At 42.4% G+C, this 21,272-nt stretch overlaps 1 protein-coding gene across 1 annotated transcript in view; it reads right to left on the reverse strand.

Moving 5' to 3' along the window:
* Window positions 1-2,147: 2,147 nt before the first annotated feature.
* The window catches only part of LOC147662950 (dedicator of cytokinesis protein 1-like), a 117,829-nt gene continuing 98,704 nt past the window's right edge, over window positions 2,148-21,272 (reverse strand). Inside the window, exon 5 of the mRNA XM_086950770.1 lies at window positions 2,148-3,018. Within this exon, the coding sequence (XP_086806896.1) occupies window positions 2,878-3,018 (141 nt within the window). The 3' untranslated portion in view covers window positions 2,148-2,877. The remainder of the gene's footprint in view (window positions 3,019-21,272) is intronic.

The raw sequence follows: 21,272 nt of genomic DNA on the forward strand, positions 1-21,272 counted from the left end.
CTATTTACAGATGGCACATTGCTCGTCTCCAAGACTCCGACGGGCATTCAGAACGTCTTAAATAAATTTGCAGAAGCATGCAGAGTATTGGGGCCTTGCGATTAATTGCTCCAAAACAAAAGATATGGTTTTCAACCCTTATAAGTCCACCAAGGGAAAAGTGATGCTGGGCACCCAACTCCTAGAACAGGTCAGGGTCTTTGACTATCTGGGAGTTAGAATCAGTGATAAATTAGCATGGTCACCTCAAATTCAGAAGAGTGTGTTGGCCCTAGCTAAGAGGGCAAAACGTTCTACTTTCTGCCCAATCTCTCCCATACTTGAAATACACACAGGGCCAAAGGTCTAGGTAAGACCCTCCATGGGGCTGAACTGTGGGGGCTGGAGAATGTGAAACAGCTAGAGGTTGCGGAAAATAAGTTATTAAGGGTAATCCTCAATCTCCCAACCAACATACCCATACTGCCACTACGCCTTGACCTAGCACTCAAATCAATTACAATATTTGCTGTCCTTAAAGCTCTTAATGTTTTGGATCAGAATATGGCGTAATATTACCCAGATCCCGGTGAAGAATGCAGTGGTGGAATTGTTAACCCTTCAAAGACAGACAGGCCAGTTACCCTTCTTCAATGGGGTCAGGGAGTGGCTTTTTAGGTTTGGCCTGGAAGAGAGGCGGAAAGCTCCACAGTACAGTATAAAAAAATCCCCCCCCCCTGCTAAAAAGGATATACTGGGAATTTGTAAACTCTTCCTGTATTGAAACTGCGGCACAAGGCACTTTAAGTCTCCAATTTTTAAATGTTAAAAGTTGTTTTAAGTTTGACATGTATATGGACGACATTGAACCCCTGAGGCACGATCACTCTACATACAGTTCAGGACTGGGACTCTGCCACTTAATGCGTGGAAAAGCGGTTAGGTAAATGTTACTTTATCACCTATGTCCCCGTCCTGTCGCTCTACTGCTGAGACCATGGGTGATTTCTTTTTTTTCTGTCCTGTTAATGTTACTCTAAGGAAATCATGGATTATTCCAGCTTGCAGACTGCTCTATTTCACCCGCCCCTCTGAAGCTTTACGAGTATTCAGGTCAGATACTACAAAGTGTCTTGTTTTTGCAAACACCAGATACCTGCTATATGCTTGGTGGCACAGATCGAAAGCTGTATTATGATCAGCTCAGGGGGTTAGATTGGTTTTAATATGTATGTCTTTTAACTTATATCTATGTCTCAAAGTCTGTGAACTAATCACAAATGGTCTTAAGTGCAGTTGGCACTTGTGTTTTTTAACTACGTTTTATCACTGTTTTATCATGTTTTACGAATTTGTTCTCAATGGATTTTGTGCAAATTTGTGTAGGACTTTTTTTATGCTGTACATGATCAGGTTATTGGTCGATTAAATAAAATAAATAATAAACAAATATATCATACTGCACATTGGGAAGAGTATGCCCTCACAGTGAATAACTGGCCACAAACTATTTTCACTGTGCAGGTAAAGTTGTATTTTTATAAACAAGCCTAGCTATGGCTTAAAGTATTAATTAATATCTCCATCTGGGAAGATACTAGAGCATTGTCTACAGGGTATTTTTTACTTACTTTAAACAAATCAAAATTAATGGGGAAAGTAGATTTTAATACCTTTACTGGAAAACTAACTTAAAGAAAATGTGCTTTATGCTGCCTGAGAAAATAATCTGTTTAGATCTGATTTTGCTCTTGTCTTTGCTTCGAAGACCCTATCCTAGAGGCCTAGGGGCCTTGGCACTTACAAAATCCAGCTTTGGTATGCTTGGAACTTTTGGCTTCAAAATGAACAGCTTCAGTGCGAGCTCAACGATGACAAAGTAATGCCCCTCAGGGGGCCCACCCCAGCTTCAGCCTGGGAGCTTGTCCCTCTGGTAGACATTGAACTCAAAAAGGTAGACTAAGTCCCAAGGTAAAAACTTTGACCAGTTTGACCTGCTTGGCTTAGCTTACCTCCACGTCTGTGTGGTTGGCCTAAATTCATGCTTAAGTCCGGGCCAACCAAGAATGGGCATGTTACATTGGCACGTTGTATTTCCCAAGTGCCTTTTGCGTATTAAAGATTACTTATTTTTCTAACTTGCTTTGGGAATAATATTCTGTTTTTTTCTCAACTTTAAAATTGTATGTACTTCTTCATCATAAGATGCTCTTCTCTGGGAATTGCCTGCTGCTAGTTCCAGGGCTTGAGCAGAGATGTCCTAAGAATGGTCTTTGAGCCTAACCAGGCGTTTTTATGAAGACGGCAGGGCTACCATCCTTCCAAATTAATAACCCAATTTCTGAAACTGATTATCTGTTTCAGAAATACTGACATTTGATGAGAACCCTCAACTATAATGTTCCTCTGATGTGAAGGGTCCATTAATAGGTGTTCTAACACATGTGCTGTGCAATGTTGATGTATGCTCTTTTCATGTTTCATCTGAATGCAGCTTTGAAAATGTTTTGACTGATGTATCTAATCACTAGTCTTGCATCCAGTGGTTGAGTTTCCATATCTGATTGTCAGGTGAGGTCTGCAGCAAAGGGTTTGACTTGTAAGTCACTCCTAAAGTTCCAGCTCTGGTTGCATTGAACAGAAGTCTTACTTATGTCTCCATACTAATAACGTGCACTGATTTATAAAGAAAGACTCCGACCATTAACTAGCAAGAACCACTGAAAACTACATAAACAATATAAGTAAACAAAAGAAGGCATCAAAGAGCACCAACAAATTAAATAAAACTCAACTAGACAAATTAACAAAATGAAATGAAAATGAAAAATGAAACAACCCATGAAGAATAACAAATAAATTGAAAGCAATTGACAAAATCATCGTGTCTCTAAAATATCAAGAGCAAGTACCAAGTAAAACACAAATAAAGAGAGGACTCACAGTGAGTTCGTGCTCGCTCCCTAGGATCATCACTCGCCGGTTGACGGTACGCAACAATTTATCCAGGATGATTTGAACATGCTCCTTGGCTTTTGCCTGCAAGAAAGTAAGGAACCGGTTTTAGAAGGAAGAAATGGGCAGTAACAGAAATGGAAATATCTAAACCTCAAGAACCTACCTTGTTCAAGAAAGCATGTTCATCATAAAGAACTTGAGAATTTTCAAATGGGCTTTGAGATTGGCAGACCACTGGCATGCCCACCCCAACCTTCAGCAGAAAGTTCGTTTGATTCTAGAATCAAAGGGACGATTGGCTGTACAGGCCAATTCACTGACAAGTTCACTAAATATCGGAGAAATAAGACTAAGGGTCTAATTTAGATCTTGGCGGACAGGTTGCTCTGTCACAACGGTGACGGATACACAGTCCATTGACATATAAATTCCATAGGTTATAATGAGATTTATATTTCTAAGGAACGGGATATCTGGCCAACAGAGTAACACATCGATTAAGGTTCTAAATCAGCCCTCATGTGAATACTGTAGATTCTCATTTGGAGATCTGAATTGCTACTTGGTTAAGGCACTCATGGTCTTTGTAGGAAAGTGCATCTTTGTGCTGCATCCCTCATGTTTTTGTGACTGACTCACTGGAATATGTTGACTCTGACCAATGGGAGACTGTTCAACAGCCTTGCACTGTATGTGTATGTATCAATTATGTTAATCATGGAAGTACATTTAATTTAAAATGTTGAAGTGTTTTGTTTTTGGTGTGGTGTTATAGGGTGGGAAATAAAATAAATACATTTATGTATTAATTATTTTTTTTGTTTGTAAATGTTTTCTAGTTTCATTATTTATTTGTATTTATCTGTTATTTTTTCTATATATTTGTAGATTTTTGTTATATGTAATTAATAGTATAATGTTTTCTTTTTATACATTTAATATATTTGATTTTTCACTTTTTTAAATATTGTTTATTTATATGTATGATTTTTTTAAAAATGTAATATTTTTGTGTATAATTGTTTGAGTGTGAATAGTAATTTTTGTCTCTCCCCAATCCAACACTGTCCCTAATGTTGCACTCACTTGATAGGAATAGTAATTTTTACCTCTCCGCTGTCCCGCACTTTCCCTACTGCTGCACTCACTGGAGTGGGAATGGTAATTTTTACCCCTTCGCTATCCAGCACTTTCCCTACTGTTGCACCTGTGGGGTAGGAATGTAAATTTTACCCCTCCACTATCCAACACTTAGCCTACTGTTGCACTCAGTGGAGTGGGAATAGTAATTTTTACCCCTCCACTATCCAACACTTTTACTACTGTTGAATTTTCTGGATTGGGAATAGTAATTTTTACTCCTTGTCTATCCAACAAGTTCCTTATTGGTGCATTCTTTGGAGTGGGAATAGTAATATTTGCCCCTCCGCTATCTAACACTTTACTTGCTGTTGTTCTCACTGAAGTGGGAAAAAGTAATTTTTACCCCTCCGCTATCAAACACTTTCCCTACAGTTGCACTCACTGGAGTGGGAATAGCAATTTGTATCCCTTTGCTATCCAACACTTTCCCTACTTTTGCACTGAATGTGTTGTGAAATGTACCGTAAGTTTGAATTTTTTTTAATAGTTTAATGTTTTAGTTCATTACAAATTTTTGTTTTTTTATATTTTAAACAATTAATATATATTATTTGTTTAATAATTTTAAACTTTTGACGTAAATTGAAAATATTTTTTTTTTAATTGTTTTAAAATAAATATATATGTTTAAGTTATTGTTTGTGTTTATTTTTTATTACGTTTATTTGTTATATTTTATTAAAATGTATATACATTTGTTTTTAGTTTGTTAATATTATATTTCATATTTTTAATATATATTATTTTATTTTATATTTATATAAAAGTCGATATTTTATACATCTAAATTTTTTACATCAATATTTTTAGTCAATATATTTTTACTTACCTGTTTAAGTATAGCAGTCGATTTTTTTTTGTCTATATTTTTTACTCAATATTTTTAACATCAATATTTCAGTGAACCACTCTGAGCTACTTATAGTCTGAGCTACAGATACACAGAGCTGGAGATACTCTGAACTACAGACACTCTCAGCTGCAGATACTCTGAGTTATAGATAGTCTGAAATGCAGATACTCTGAGATACACATACTCTGTAGTTTAGATACTATGAAGTACAGATACTCTCAGCTACAGATACTCTCAACTATAGATACTCTTAACTACAGATATCGAGCTAGAGACACTCACAGCTGTGTACTACACATACGTTCAGCTACAGATACTCAGACTATCAGCTACTGATAGTCTGAGCTACACGATGAACTACAGATACCCTGAGCTACAGATATTTTGAAATGCAGATAGTTTGAGAAACAGATGCTTAGAAGTTTAGATACTATGAAGTACAGATACTCTCAACTATAGATTCTCTGAACTACATATACTTACTGCTACAGATACTCTGAGTTATAGATAATCTGAAATGCAGATACTCTGAGATACAGATACTCTGAGATTTAGATACTATGAAGTACAGATACTCTCAGCTACAGATACTCTCAACTACAGATATCGGGCTAGATACACTCGCAGCTATAGATCCTCTGTACGACACATACGTTCAGCTACGGATACTCAGACTATCAGCTACTGATAGTCTGAGATATACTCTGAACTACAGATACCCTGAGCTACAGATACTCTCAGCTGCAGATACTCTGAGCTATAGATAGTCTGAAATGCAGATACTTTGAGATACAGACACTCTGAGGTTTAGATACTATGAAGTATAGATACTCTAAGCTACAGATACACTCAACTATAGATACTCTGAACTACAGATATCGCAGCTAGAGATACTCTGAACTTCACATACTTGAAGCTACAGATACTCTGAACTACAAATACTCTGAGCTACAAATACTCTGATCTAATGATACTTTGAACTACATATCCTCTCAGCTACATATACTCTTAGCTACAGATACTCAGAGCTAGAAATACTCTGAGCTACAGATACCCCGAGCTACAGATACTCTCAGCTAAAGATACTCTGAACTACAGATACTCTGAACTACATATACTCTCAGCTACAGATACTCAGAGGTAGAAATACTCTGAGTTACAGATACCATGAGCTACAGATACTCTGAACTACAAATACTCTGAGCTACAAATACTCTGATCTAATATTACTCTGAACTACATATACTCTCAGCTACATATACTCTCAGCTACAGATACTCAGAGCTAGAAATACTCTGAGCTACAGATACCCTGAGCTACAGATACTCTCAGCTAAAGATACTCTGAACTACAGATACTCTGAACTACATATACTCTCAGCTACAGATACTCAGAGCTAGAAATATTCTGAGTTACAGATACCATGAGCTACAGATACTCTGAACTACAAATACCCTGAGCTACAAATACTCAGATCTAATGATACTCTGAACTACATATACTCTCAGCTACATATACTCTCAGCTACAGATACTCAGAGCTAGAAATACTCTGAGCTACAGATACCCTGAGCTACAGATACTCGCAGCTAAAGATACTCTGAACTACAGATACCCTTAGCCACATATACTCTCAGCTACATAGACACTCAGCTACAGATACTCTCAGCTAAAGATACTCAGAGCTAGAAATACTCTGAGCTACAGATACCATGAGCTACAGATACTCTGAACTACATATACACTCAGCTACAGATACTCTCAGCTAGAAATACTCTGAACTACAGATACCCTGAGTTACATATACTCTCAGCTACAGATACTCAGGGTGTAAGAATCCCTTTGGGTTTGCTTAAATAGCTTCTGTTTGTCCTCGGTCGCCTGATACCTGGACATGTTTGGAAGTTTACGTTCCTTCGTCTGTTAATGAGTCTTAATGCACAAATGACCCCAGAGTGCATTAGTTAGTGGGAACTTTGGGGCATATTATCAACAAATAGCGATATTTATCGCTAAGTAGGATTAGCGGCAATTTTTTTATTGCCGTGCATCACGGGATTTTATCGCTGAGATAACGTGCTATTAGCAACGTTTATCTCAAAAGCGATAAAATTCCCGGCGATAGTGGCAAAATCCGTGAATATCGCTGAGAATACAGCGATATTTACGCATTATCGTTAACAGGGTCTTAGCCATTATATCCACCTCCCATTGGATATAATGGCTAAGAACTGGTCTGAGCAGGCGTTAGTTTTTGGAGACATTCGCGCTTAGCGCGAATATTTCCATCGCTACGCCTGTGTTGCTAATAGGCGATAGCGATGTTAGCGACTGCTTTCAGTCACTAACAGGTTGGGTACGCCCACTTTGCATGTCATTAGCGATATATATCGCTAACATGCAAAGCGGGCCCCAAACCGCTCGCTATCGCCTGCAAGCTGTCGATAACTGCTGTTAGCGACAGCTTGCTAATAGGGCAATAGTATTATCGCCACTTAGCGGCCAAAAACGGCCGCTAAAGCGGCGAAAATTGCCTATCGCCCCCCTTGATAATGTGCCCCTTTATTAGCTGGCTACTCGTTAAATGTTTAAAGAATGTGGATTAATTAACATATTTCTTGTAGTATCCTTATCTGACATCATTTTATTAGCATTTATTCCCGATGATCATTTGTGAAACTCCCCAGCTTAGCAATGTCTCATTTCCTCCCCACATTTCTTGCAAGTTTTCTCCCTGTGGCGTCTCTCCATGTTTAGAGGGCTCAGTGTTTCTTCTTGTCTTCTGATGTGACAGAGACAGCTGGACTGGGGTCCTTCACAAGACTCAGTAAGAGAGTTTGATGTCTCAAAACTAGAGACAAGGTGCTCCAATAAATGATCTAGTGGCACAAAGTAAGCCATTGTTATTACACAAAAGCAGTGGTTTCAAAGGCCGCATTTCCAGATAGGATGCCTTTCCTGTGCATTATTTTCTATAATTGTCAGCGTTCATATCATTCCTATGAACAATGGGTCCTATCTCACCTAAGGCTGATTTAATTCTGCGCCCCCTTCATTAAAGGCAAAGTCCCCGCAATCAGGGTCCTTTGTTAGCTGACCCTTGCAGTCTGCAGCTTTACAGACCTCTCACCTGCTGTAATAATGCACATCCTGAAAAACATCATTAAAACGTTCTTGTCTTGTCTTTTCAAACAAACAAACAGTAAGTTCCGGTATTTAACTAAAGGTTTCGAATAGACGTTTTTTATAAGTATTTTCCATGCCAACTGCAACAAAATCAAGAATACACAGTGCATCATAAGTACTGTGGTTCAACAAAGACATGTTATGTTAAAAATTCTTATACCGCGCACGTTCACCGAAACGGTTTCTTGGCGCTCATAACAGATGCGGAGGGCGAGGGCAGAAGTTTACTCAAATGCAGATTTGAAGAGGAACGTCTTCAATGTCCTGCGGAAACATTCATAAGAAGGGCAGTGACGGAAGGGGGAAGGGAGGGAGTTCCAAAATGTAGGGGCTAAAAAAGAAAAACGAAGGCCACTATGTTTCTTGCGATGGATTTGAGGGATGAGCAGGAGGTTATCGGCAGAAGAGCGTAGGTTGCGTGTTGGTATGTACCGCTTCAAGCTGGAAGAGATAAAAGCAGGTGCAAGATTGTAAAGGGCTTTAAAGATAGTGCATCCCAGTTTAAAGGCATCTAAGGTTCTGACTTCCCACACATTTAGAAACTTCTAGTCCTGCAGCTTCATACTTTATTGGTGCAGGACAACCCCAAGGTGTCATTAATGGGCCATAATGCGCATATGAGCTATCCTTGATGTCAGGGAGTCAATAACGATGGTTCACAGATCTCACTAGGTTTTTTTTTCACTTTCACATAAGAACAAGAGTCATGTAAAGCTGTTGCTTTGAGCAGCCCTAATAAACATTAGACCTTAGTTCTTTCTCTGTGACAAGAAAAGATTCAGCGCCCTGGCAACCCTGTTACTTCTGTGGCCACCACTTCAACAATGTGTATAGTGTGCCAGCCCTCCGAGGCCAGAGTGGCTTAACTAAAAATCCTGCTAAATATGAAGTAAAAAATAAAAATGCAAATAAGCTGGCTCTCAAGTGCCAATACTGAAATATGAGGGAATTATGGAAATGTTATACAGAATAACAAAATTGAAATTGGAACTGAGGTAATGGCTGGTTTAAAGGGCATCATTTCATGGAATGGAGGCGATGAAATATGAAAGGTGAAAGTCATTCAAGGGCAATAAAGGAAGCAGCGACGGGTTCATTAAAGGGCGATAAATCAGGAAAGGCCTGATGAGGAGCGCTGATGGAGAGGACAATACAGAGATGAAAGCTCGGCGCTGGGAGGAGGTCACTAAGAAAGGGGAACAAAAATCAAGGTATTTCATGTATACAACCCGTCAGGTTTTGCAAGAAAGAAGTGTTCTTTTTGAGATCAGACACAGGACGTTGATCTCACCGTCCGTTCCCTAAATACTGCCAACCAGAACGGACTGCGCGCTCCTTGAAGCCTCAGCTAATCTAGAGGTGGGCGCTACTGAGCACTTCAGGGAGCTCGCCGTGGGACTACAACTAGCAAATCACATACTTTTTAGGAAGGGTCTTAAAACCCATTAGTTGCATCTCTCCATCTGCGAAGGAAAGTGCTTCTGGAGTACAAAAGATCTCCATCCGTCCATTCACTCCTTAAGTCATCCATTCATCATAGAGCAGAAAAGGAGTGAAGCAATTCAGCTCCCAGCGGAAACCCCCCGACCCCCCTTGAGATGGACCCACTGGAGTAGGGGTGGGAGCTTGATACACTAGGCAACCATAATACCCAATATGTGACCCATGTGAGATCCAATGCTGTGGAGCAGGACAAGAATACCCCATGTGTGAGCTGATTCTGTGGGGCAGGATAAGAACACCCTATGTTTGATACAATGCTGTGGGGCAGGATAAGAATACCCCATGTGAGATCCAATGCTGTGGAGTAGGACAAGAATACCCCATGTGTGATCCAATACTGTGGAGCAGGATAAGAATACCCATTAAATATGGGATCAAATGATGTGGGGCAGGATGAGAATATCCCATGTTTGATCCAATGCATGATAAGAATACCCCTTGTGTGATCCAATGCTGTGGGACAGGATAAGAATATCCCATGTTTGATACAATGCTGTGGAGCAGGACAAGAATACCCCATGTGAGATCCAATGCTGTGGAGCAGGATAAGAATACCCCATGTGAGATCCAATGCTGTGGGGTAGGACAAGAAAACCCCATGTGTGATCCAATGCTGTGGAGCAGGATAAGAATATCCCATGTTTGATACAATGCTGTGGAGCAGGACAAGAATACCACATGCATGATCAAATGATGTGGGGCAGGATAAAAGTACCCCACATGTCATTCGATGCTGTGGGGCAGAATAGGAATACCCCATGTGCGAGCTGATGCTGTGGTGCAGGATAAGAATTCCTCAGGTGTGATCCACCGTTGCGGGGCAGGATAAGAATACCCCTTGTGTGATCCACCACTGTGGGGGAGGACAAGAGTACCCAATGTGTGACCCAATGCTGTGGGGTAGGACAAGAATACCCCATGTTTGATCTGATGCTGTGGACCCCATGTGGGCTCCAGTGCTGTGGGCAGGATACACATACCCCATGTGTCATTCAATGCTGTGGGACAGGATATGAATACCCCATGTTTGATCTAATGCTCTGGGGCAGGATAATAATACCCCATGTGTTGTCTGATGTTGTTGGACAGCAGAAGAATAACCCATGTAAGATCCAATGCTGTGGCAGGATCAGAATACCCCATGTGTCATCCAATGCTGAGGGGCAGGATAAGAATACCCCATGTGGTATCCGATGCTCTGGGGCAGTTTAAGAATACCCAATGTGTGAGCTGATGCTGTGGGGCAGGGCTAGAATACTCATGTGTGAAAGAATGCTGTAGGACAGGATAATAATACTGCATGTCCGAGAATATGCTGATGGGCAGGATAAGAATCCCCCATGTATAATCCAATGCTGTGGCGCAGGACAAGAATACCCCTTGTGTGATCCAGTGTTGTGGGGCAGGATAAGAATACCACTTGTGTGATCAGATACTCTGGTGAAGGATAAGAATACCCCATGTGGTATCCGATGCTGTGGGACAGGATAAAAATACCCCATGTGAGATCCAGTGCTGTGGGGCAGGATAAGAATACCCCATGTGAGATCCAATGCTGTGGAGCAGGATAAGAATACCCCATGTGTGATCCAATACTGTGGAGCAGGATAAGAATACCCATTAAATATGGGATCAAATGATGTGGGGCAGGATGAGAATATCCCATGTTTGATCCAATGCATGATAAGAATACCCCTTGTGTGATCCAATGCTGTGGGACTGGATGAGAATATCCCATGTTTGATACAATGCTGTGGAGCAGGACAAGAATACCCCATGTGAGATCCAATGCTGTGGAGCAGGATAAGAATACCCCATGTGAGATCCAATGCTGTGGAGCAGGATAAGAATACCCATTAAATATGGGATCAAATGATGTGGGGCAGGATGAGAATATCCCATGTTTGATCCAATGCATGATAAGAATACCCCTTGTGTGATCCAATGCTGTGGGACAGGATAAGAATATCCCATGTTTGATACAATGCTGTGGAGCAGGACAAGAATACCCCATGTGAGATCCAATGCTGTGGAGCAGGATAAGAATACCCCATGTGAGATCCAATGCTGTGGGGTAGGACAAGAATACCCCATGTGAGATCCAATGCTGTGGGGTAGGACAAGAGTACCCCATGTGTGATCCAATGCTGTGGAGCAGGATAAGAATATCCCATGTTTGATACAATGCTGTGGAGCAGGACAAGAATACCACATGCATGATCAAATGATGTGGGGCAGGATAAGAATACCCATTAAATATGCGATCAAATGATGTGGGGCAGGATAAGAATACCCCACATGTCATTCGATGCTGTGGGGCAGAATAGGAATACCCCATGTGCGAGCTGATGCTGTGGTGCAGGATAAGAATTCCTCAGGTGTGATCCACCGTTGCGGGGCAGGATAAGAATACCCCTTGTGTGATCCACCACTGTGGGGGAGGACAAGAGTACCCAATGTGTGACTCAATGTTGTTGAGCAGGATAAGAATACCACATGTATGATCTAATGCTCTGGGGCAGGATAATAATACCCCATGTGTGATCCAATGCTGTGGGGTAGGACAAGAATACCCCATGTTTGATCTGATGCTGTGGACCCCATGTGGGCTCCAGTGCTGTGGGCAGGATACAAATACCCCATGTGTCATTCAATGCTGTGGGACAGGATATGAATACCCCATGTTTGATCTAATGCTCTGGGGCAGGATAATAATACCCCATGTGTTGTCTGATGTTGTTGGACAGCAGAAGAATAACCCATGTGAGATCCAATGCTGTGGCAGGATCAGAATACCCCATGTGTCATCCAATGCTGAGGGGCAGGATAAGAATACCCCATGTGGTATCCGATGCTGTGGGGCAGTTTAAGAATACCCAATGTGTGAGCTGATGCTGTGGGGCAGGGCTAGAATACTCATGTGTGAAAGAATGCTGTGGGACAGGATAATAATACTGCATGTCCGAGATTATGCTGATGTGCAGGATAAGAATCCCCCATGTATAATCCAATGCTGTGGCGCAGGACAAGAATACCCCTTGTGTGATCCAGTGCTGTGGGGCAGGATAAGAATACCACTTGTGTGATCAGATACTCTGGGGAAGGATAAGAATACCCCATGTGGTATCCGATGCTGTGGGACAGGATAAAAATACCCCATGTGAGATCCAGTGCTGTGGGGCAGGATAAGAATACCACTTGTGTGATCAGATACTCTGGGGAAGGATAAGAATACCCCATGTGGTATCCGATGCTGTGGGGCAGTTTAAGCATACCCAATGTGTGAGCTGATGCTGTGGGGCAGGGCTAGAATACTCATGTGTGAAAGAATGCTGTGGGACAGGATAATAATACTGCATGTCCGAGATTATGCTGATGTGCAGGATAAGAATCCCCCATGTATAATCCAATGCTGTGGCACAGGACAAGAATACCCCTTGTGTGATCCAGTGCTGTGGGGAAGGATGAGAATACCCCATGGGTGATCCAATGCTGTAGGACAGAATATGAATACTCCATGTGTGATTCAATGCTGTGGGGCAGGATAAGAATACCCATATGTGATCCAATGCTGTGGGGCAGGATAATAATATCCCATGTGTGAGCCAGTGTTGAGGGGCAGGAGAAGAATACCCCATGTGTAATCCAATGCTGTGGGGGAGGATAAGAATACCCCATGTGTAATCCAATGCTGTGGGGGAGGATAAGAATACCCCATGTGTAATCCAATGCTGTGGGGGAGGATAAGAATACTCCATGTGTGATCCGATGCTGTAGAACAGGATAAAAGTTCCCCATGTGTGATCCGATGCTGTAGAACAGGATAAGAATACCCCATGTGTGATCCGATGCTGTGGGGAAGAATAAGAATACCCAATGTGTAATCCAATGCTGTGGGGCAGGATAATAATACCCCATCAATCAATTAATCAATCAATCAATCAATCAATCATGGTTTTGTAGAGCGCCCTACTCACCTTGAGGGTCTCAAGGCGCAGGGGGTGGGTGTGAGCACCTCCGTTGTGGAAATTCGAAGCGCCAGGCCTTGAGGTGCTTCCTGAATTGGTGCTACTGTCGGCTCTGTCGGAGGTGAGGGGGGAGTTCATTCCTGGTCTGGGCTGCGAGGTGGGAGAAGGACCCTCCACCTGCTCTGTTCCTGTAGAAGTGCGGGACAGTGGGCAGGAGGAGGACGGCTGACCAGAGGTTTCTCTTAGGGGCATGGAAGGAGATTCGGTTGTTGAGCTGTTGGGGTCCAGTGTTGTGGAGGGCCTTGTAGGTGTGACTGAGCAGCTCGAAAGTTATTCTTCTTTCGATGGAAATCCAGTGGAGGTCTCAGAGGTGTTGAGTGATGTGGTGATGGCATGGAATATCGATGACCAGCCTGGCTGCAGCATTCCGGATGGACTAGAGTTTGCGGAGGAGTTTTTTGTTGATTCCGGTGTAGAGGGCAGTGCCGTAGTCCAGTCTGCTGGTGATAAGTGTGTGAGTGACGGTTTCCCTGGAGTTGAGGGAAGGGGATCCTCTTGAAAGTCTTGCATAGTATGCAGAGGGTGTTGAAGCATGCGGAGGAGACAGCGTTGATCTAGCGATTCATGGTGAGTGATGACTCCTGAATGATGCAGAGGTTGCGTGCATGGTCCGTAGTTATGGGTTGGTTTCTGAGGGCGGGGGACCACCAGGTCTTGTCCCATGCAGAGGGGGTTGGAGCGGAGAATGAGGACTTCTGTTTTCTCCAAGTTGAGTTTCAGGCAACTGTTCCTCATCCAGGGCACGACGCCTTTCATCCATGCTTGGAAATTGTGCCTGGTGATGTTGGGTTCCTTGGTGAGGGAGAAGATGAGCTGAGTGCCATCAGCATAGGAGACAATGTTGAGCCCTTGGTTTCTGAACATGGCTGTGAGGGAGGCCATGTAAATGTTAAAGTGTGTGGGGCTGAGGATTGATCCTTGCGGTACTCCACATTTGATCTCTGTTGGTTCTGAGAGGAAGGGCAGGAGTCTTATTCTCTGTGTTCTGCTTGAGAGGAATGATCGTAGCCAGTCTAAGGCCTTTCCTTGGATGCCGGCGTCATGAAGCCTGGTGGCTAGTGTGCGGTGGGAGACAGTATCGAAGACTGCTGATAGGTCCAGGAGTATAAGGGGTGCTATATGGCTTTGTTCGAGGAGAGCGTGCACGGATGTTGTCTGTGGTGGCGAGGTGGGGGGTCTTGGTTCTGTGGCTGCTGCGTAATCTCGATTGAGAGGTGTCTAGGTTGTTGTGGGTTTCTATGGAGTGTGTTAGCTGGGTTTTGACAGTCTTTTCAATGCCTTTGGCTACAAATGAAAGCAGTGAGATGGGCCTGAAGATCTTGAGGTTGGGTCTGCAGATGTTTTTTAGGAGGGGGTTGACTTCGGCGCGCTTCCAGTTGTCAGGGAATGTGGCTGTCTTGAGGGAGCTGTTGATAGTTCAACATAGCTCAGGTGCGATGGCAGTGGCGGCCCTGTGGAAGATGTGCAGAAGGCAGGGGTCAGAGGGTGCTCCGGAGTGGATGATCTTCATGGTCTTTAGTCCAGGGGTCATCATGATGAGTGAGAAAATCTCCTTACAGAGTGGTCAGGACTTGTTCTTTCTCCAAGGCTAGTACAAAGGTTAGTGGGCTCATCCAAGTAATAAATAGGGTTAAGTTCTAAACATATCATTGGACATGTTAAACCTAAACTGAACTATATATAGATTTCCTCTGAGATGTTCCAACGTTCACTTAAATAAAAGTATTACATCACAAACTGCCTTGACACCTTTTTTAGGAAGGTCAGACATGTCACCTTGCTTCACGTGATTTCCAAAGTGGGTTTTTCTCTTCTATATTAATAAATAATAATCCTGCATTTGTAAAGCGCACAGGTATCCGTAGTGGGTTTCCCGGCGCTGGGGGCCGTCGGGAAGATTAAGCGAGCTATTGCCCAGAGTTGCATGGTGCTGGGCAGACCCCTGCCGCCGGTGCCGGGAATCGAACCGTGATCCCCAGCGCCCGGCGTCAGTCGCCTTGGCCGCTGCACCACACCTCTTCTCTGGGCCCGATGTTCTTCTTGTCCCTTCTCTCCCCTGCCCTCTACTTCAGAAGAGTGTTTGGTCCATCAGAGATGAGCGAGGGGGCTCTAAGCTAAGGTTGAAGACACAAGCATTATTGCAATATCGGTAAGGACAAATAATTGCACGCATAGCTAATTTAATGGGTAGCTGACCATCCTAGGCAAGGCTGGGTGAAAAGTTCCATGAATCCTCTCTTGGGAAGGGGCTCAAGGCCTGGATGCTGTGAACATCTCTCGAGTTTGCTTTTGATTGCCAGAGGAAAGAGCAACTCTTCTCAATAGCCACGGTGCCACCCGCATGTAGAATTCATGTGAAAGGTGTCAAATGTCTCCTTCAGAGGTCCCTATTTAGGAGGAAACTACACAAAGGATAAAAAACCTCTATGGGACTCTAAGTATTTGCTGTTTGTAGACGAGGGATCATAAGAGGGTTGATGAGCAAAACTATTCAGAACTAGGGTGGAGAAAGAGCCCAGCATAAGGTCTTCAGAAAAAGAGACAAACACTTAGGGAAAAATGCTTCAAGTTGGGTAATACAAATGACTGAAAATAGGAGAACGAGTGTGTAGAGACACATCAATCTCAAAGTAAACTCTCCTTATAAATATATACATACAGAATTGGAAACGAGAGGGGCTAATCACTACTGACGAATACAATTTCATGTTTAATCAATATCCAGAGGTGCCCTTTCTATATCTTTTACCCAAGATTCACAAAGGAACATTTCCAATCCCAGGCCGTCCAATTATATCTGCTATCAATAGCATGACGGAGCAAGTGGGCCAATATATTGACTATTACTTACAGGATTTGGTGAAAACGTTGCAGTCCTACTTGAAAGATACAGGAGACTTTTTAAGAAAAAATGATAATATCACATGGACTGAGGATCTGATTTTGCTGACATGAGCATTGAACACGACTGTGGCCTGAAGGGTATTGAACACTTTTTAAAACAAGACCTGCGGAATATGTGTTGAACAATAAGATGTTACTGTCTTTAATCACATGGTGTTTGAACAATAATTTCTTTTCTTTTGGCAAGGATATGTTCACACAAAAGCAGGTTGTCGCCATGGGGGCCTGTTATTCCCCGAGCTACGCGTGTTTACACGTTGGGTTCTGGGAGAAGCAGGTCCTCAGGGTACAATATAAGGACATCATGGAGCATAGGATTAGTCACTGGCTACGTTTTATAGATGATGTTTCTATAATTTGGAGAGGGGACAGTGAAAGTGCAAAGGATTTTATTGATAAGATTAATGTTAATAATTTTAATTTGCACTTCACATCACAGAGTAGTCCAACCACAATTGAATTCCTAGATGTGCGCAAAGATGTAAAGAACAATATTTTGGTAACCAGCGCCTACAGAAAACCAACAATGGGAGATGCGACATTGCACGCCTCTAGTGCGCATCCAAAACATCTAATCGCGAGTATCCCCTATGGGGAGATCTTGGGATTAAAACGTATCTGCAGTACATCTGAAGAGTTTGAAAAATGTCAGGAAGAAACCCTAGCGAGAATGAAAAGGAGAGGGTAGACAGAAAAATTCCTGACGAATGCAGTTTTAAAAGCCAGTGAAACACCTAGAAGATCCTTATTGCCTATTGAGAGAGAAGGGGAGAAAGAAACCAGTGAGAGAGATGAAACCCCTAGGCTGATTACAACCTATAGTATGCAAGAACGTAAAATCAGAGCCATTTTGAATAGAAACTGGCCTACAGTGTTGACAGATAGCATGTTGACTGAAAGATTACCGGATAAACCGTTTTTAACTTTGAAAAAATGCAAATCCATGGCGGCTCACTTATCTAGATCTACAGTGGAAGGGGCGTCTACAAGCGCGTGGTTACCAGTCAGCATGGCTTCTTCAAGTGCAGCACATCGTGTGCATGTATATTTGGTGTTAACACTACGAAATATAGTACACCTTTTAGAGAAAAAGAACTTGACATCAGGGGCAATTTCAACTGTCGTACGGATTTTGAAGTTTATGTTCTTACGTGCACCTGCGGGCTAAAATATGTGGGAAGCACAAAGCTCCAGGTTCACGTGAGAATTCTACGACACATTCGAGCTATCATAAATTGCGATCCGGCTTATCCAGTCGCGAGACATTTTAAATCTGTACATAATAGAGACATTAATTGTCTTTCATATTATGTCATTGATTCTGTCCCTTTGCCACGGAGAGGTGGCAATAGGGAAACATTATTAAGACAACTGGAGACAAGGTACATCTTGAATCTGAACAGCAAATACTCTCACGGTCTCAATAATACCGAAGACTTAGATATATTCCTTTAGAATATTCAATTTGATGTTATCATGTGCAATGAACTCAAGAAAAGTATTTGTCTTTAACATTTTTAATTTGAGACAGCTCCTACAGGCTTGTAGAGAATTGTGTCTCTGATAAGAATCGATACTGGCCAATGGTATTTTATATGGAAGGAAAGTGTTATACGGTCCCCATATAAAGTCCATACTGCTATTCACTATTTATTTATTTTTACAGTTTTTTGGTATTATTCACTTGCACTAATGATCAGCACTGAGCACTTTAGGCAAGCTTTAAAGGAACTATTCTGGAGTACTTTTGATACTTGGGATCAAGTATCAATAAGACTAAATAGGGGGTCATTTTCGACTGAGTTAAAGCAGAAACAATTGAATATATCGGAGAAATTCTTAGCAGCTATCAATAATACTAGCTTGTTTTTTCCACAAACGCGACTGCATTGAGGCAGGAATTTTGCACCTATTTATTGGGCCCTGTAATAATAACATCTAGGGTGACAATAAATAAAAAAATAAGAATAGCATGATTTGCACAGCATGACCACATTGAAGCAGTCATTTTGCACACAGTAATTATAGAAGGGATTTTTTTAATGAAGTTTAGAGGAATCTTTTATGGAATTCATAAAAATATGTGTTAAAATTGTGAATTTGTTTATTATCAAATTTTATAAACAATATTTATTGCGGATGTTGCACGTATATGTTTTGCATTTATGCTGCTAGAACCCGAAAAGAGTAAAACTAATATGGTTATACACTGTCTAAAAATGTAGAAGATTCATGCTTAGACAAGAAGTTGATTCCACAAACATTGCCGTTTTTGCACATAAGTATTTTGTCACTTTCTATGATCACGTGGTATTTGAAACATAAAAAAACAACTACATATATGTCGATATGTACTGTATGCCTGCTATGTGAACAAGGGTACGTGTTACCCGAAACGCGTCATGCCGAGTGAAAAGAAGGGATAATAAACCTACCCAAACATTCTATGCTGCCTGGTGGTCCGTTATTTCTGTGGTGCCATTTGGAGAGACAGAAAGTCGTTTGGATATATATATATATATTAACAAGTCAAGACAGTATGTTGTTTATGTCTACTATTAGCAAGGTTTTTTCATTGGCACTAGCACTTTAAATTGAACACATACGCCCCTACACATTGTCATGTGATCAAGGCCGCGGTCGGCCGAAACGCGTAATGGTGGTGTGATGGAGAGCAGAATAAAATAACCAGCACCAATTCCTGGGTTCACCTCGTCATTTTTCTGCGTGACTGCTGAGACGTTTGTATGCCTAAAATACCTTCGGGAATGCTTCCCCGGATTTGGCGAACCCCTCCACGCTTGGGCGAGAAGCTGTGATTCCTGCCGGGATCGAAAAAGAAAAAATTTCTTTCCAGACTCCGTGAGGAGTGACCTGAGTGCCCCGGGAGAGTGGAAGCTTCGGACGTATCAGCAGGGGAGACCGTGGGAGTTGTTCCGGGTCAGAGGTCGGCATCCGCTGGCTGAGGACACAGGCTGCATCTGCGAGTACCTGTCTGCCAAACGGAGCTCCACAGGAAGTCCCGTGTTGAGAGTGCTTTGTATATCCGTAACAAGACACAGCTTATTTAACGGATATACATAGGAGTTATAATTCAGAAGCTCACATCTTGACACCATGTCCGCTGACACGTTGCAGGGGCGAATAGAAGCGGCGAAAAGTATGCTTACTGACTCCCCGGCTGGGGAGCTGGCTGCCAGTACAACGGCAACCCGACACAAGATCCGCATGGCAATGTGAAAGATTTGTTTAAAGCGCTGGAAAAGGCCAGTAAGGCCGAACAATCCAAATGGTGGGAACATTGTTCACTCACTCGATATTTAGAGGTCGGTAGAGTTCCGCGCGGCTTAAGAATCATGCTTGGGCCGTCCTACGAAAACCCCGTCCCCCGCATGCTTGCAGACTGGGCAGAGTGTAACCTGGAATCCTCGAAGAAATGAATGATTATACTTGTACAATATGCAGAGACTGACAGGGCCAAATTACAGGTGGAAATTAACAGATTTAATGATGAAATTGATAAACTGCCGAATTCACCTTCAATATCCAAGTACCGTGAAGATATGGTGGTCCGTTTGAAAAGGGAGGAGGATGTAATTAAGCAGCGCAAGGCGTACACATTTCAAAGGGATCGCCTTGATTATGAGCACGGACAAATTTTTACGTTTGCCAAAAAGTATGACCGCATTAAAAAATCCTCGCAAGTTACACCAGCCAGTAATGCACAGCCAACAATACAAGCACCACAGGCAGCAGCGAATGAAATAACATCTATGTCAGAAGGTAGCTCAAATATAGACAGTGAGTCCGACAATGAGCAAACCCGAACCCGGAGAGTGGGGTTTCGCAAGTTCACCCCGGCACAGGAAATCGAGGTAGTCCAGCGGGACCGCAGGGAGACCCTCCGTTCAAGTGCTCAGGGTGCGAAAGCAAACAGAACGCCACCACAAAGCGGGCAGCAAGGAGGCGGTGCAACCGGCGCCGGAGGAGGAACAAACAAAGCAAAGAAACCACGAAAACAGTGGAATCGCAGATGAGAAAGGGATCTGACGAGTCACAAACAGTAGTGAATCTCACAGACACACAGCTGACTCCCAAAGAAATGTCCATACTCTCCTTGGGCCTATCCCACAGCGCAAAATCTAACTTTGACTATGCAGGAACCAAGATAGACCTTTACAAATACGTGCGCAAGCTCAAATTGCAGAAATATCATACCTGGCATAAAAGGACGCAACTGACCAATGATAATGTGGAGTCCACCCAATCTGCAATTTCAACCTCTGATGAGTCTGTCTTTCTACAGGAATTGATTGATATAGGTAATGACTCAGATCTACCTTTATTGAGCCCTGTTGTGGGCACGAATACCGCATCAGTAGCAACCACCTTTAAACCCAAGTCTAAATTTTGTCCCATGATGCTTAAAGACAATGTTGACCTCTTTCAGGAAAAAGTTTCCCAGGAATTGAAAACATTGTTTTTGAAAAGAGGTACTTTTTCCCAAAAACATTATTATCAGGATCTTGAGTACCATCAATTCATGAAAAAATTGCACAAAAATCCGAAAATTGTAATTCGGCAATCCGATAAAGGAGGAAACGTTGTTCTTTGGCCCCTCAAAATGTACATGGAAGTTGCACTGGAACAACTGAATGATCGAGCATGCTATCAACGAACAGATGCCAACCAAGTTCAACAAGCTAAGGGAGATATTTA

The sequence above is a fragment of the Lissotriton vulgaris genome, unplaced genomic scaffold (genome assembly GCF_964263255.1).
Source record: "Lissotriton vulgaris unplaced genomic scaffold, aLisVul1.2 SCAFFOLD_1434, whole genome shotgun sequence".
In the NCBI taxonomy this organism is placed as follows: domain Eukaryota; kingdom Metazoa; phylum Chordata; class Amphibia; order Caudata; family Salamandridae; genus Lissotriton; species Lissotriton vulgaris.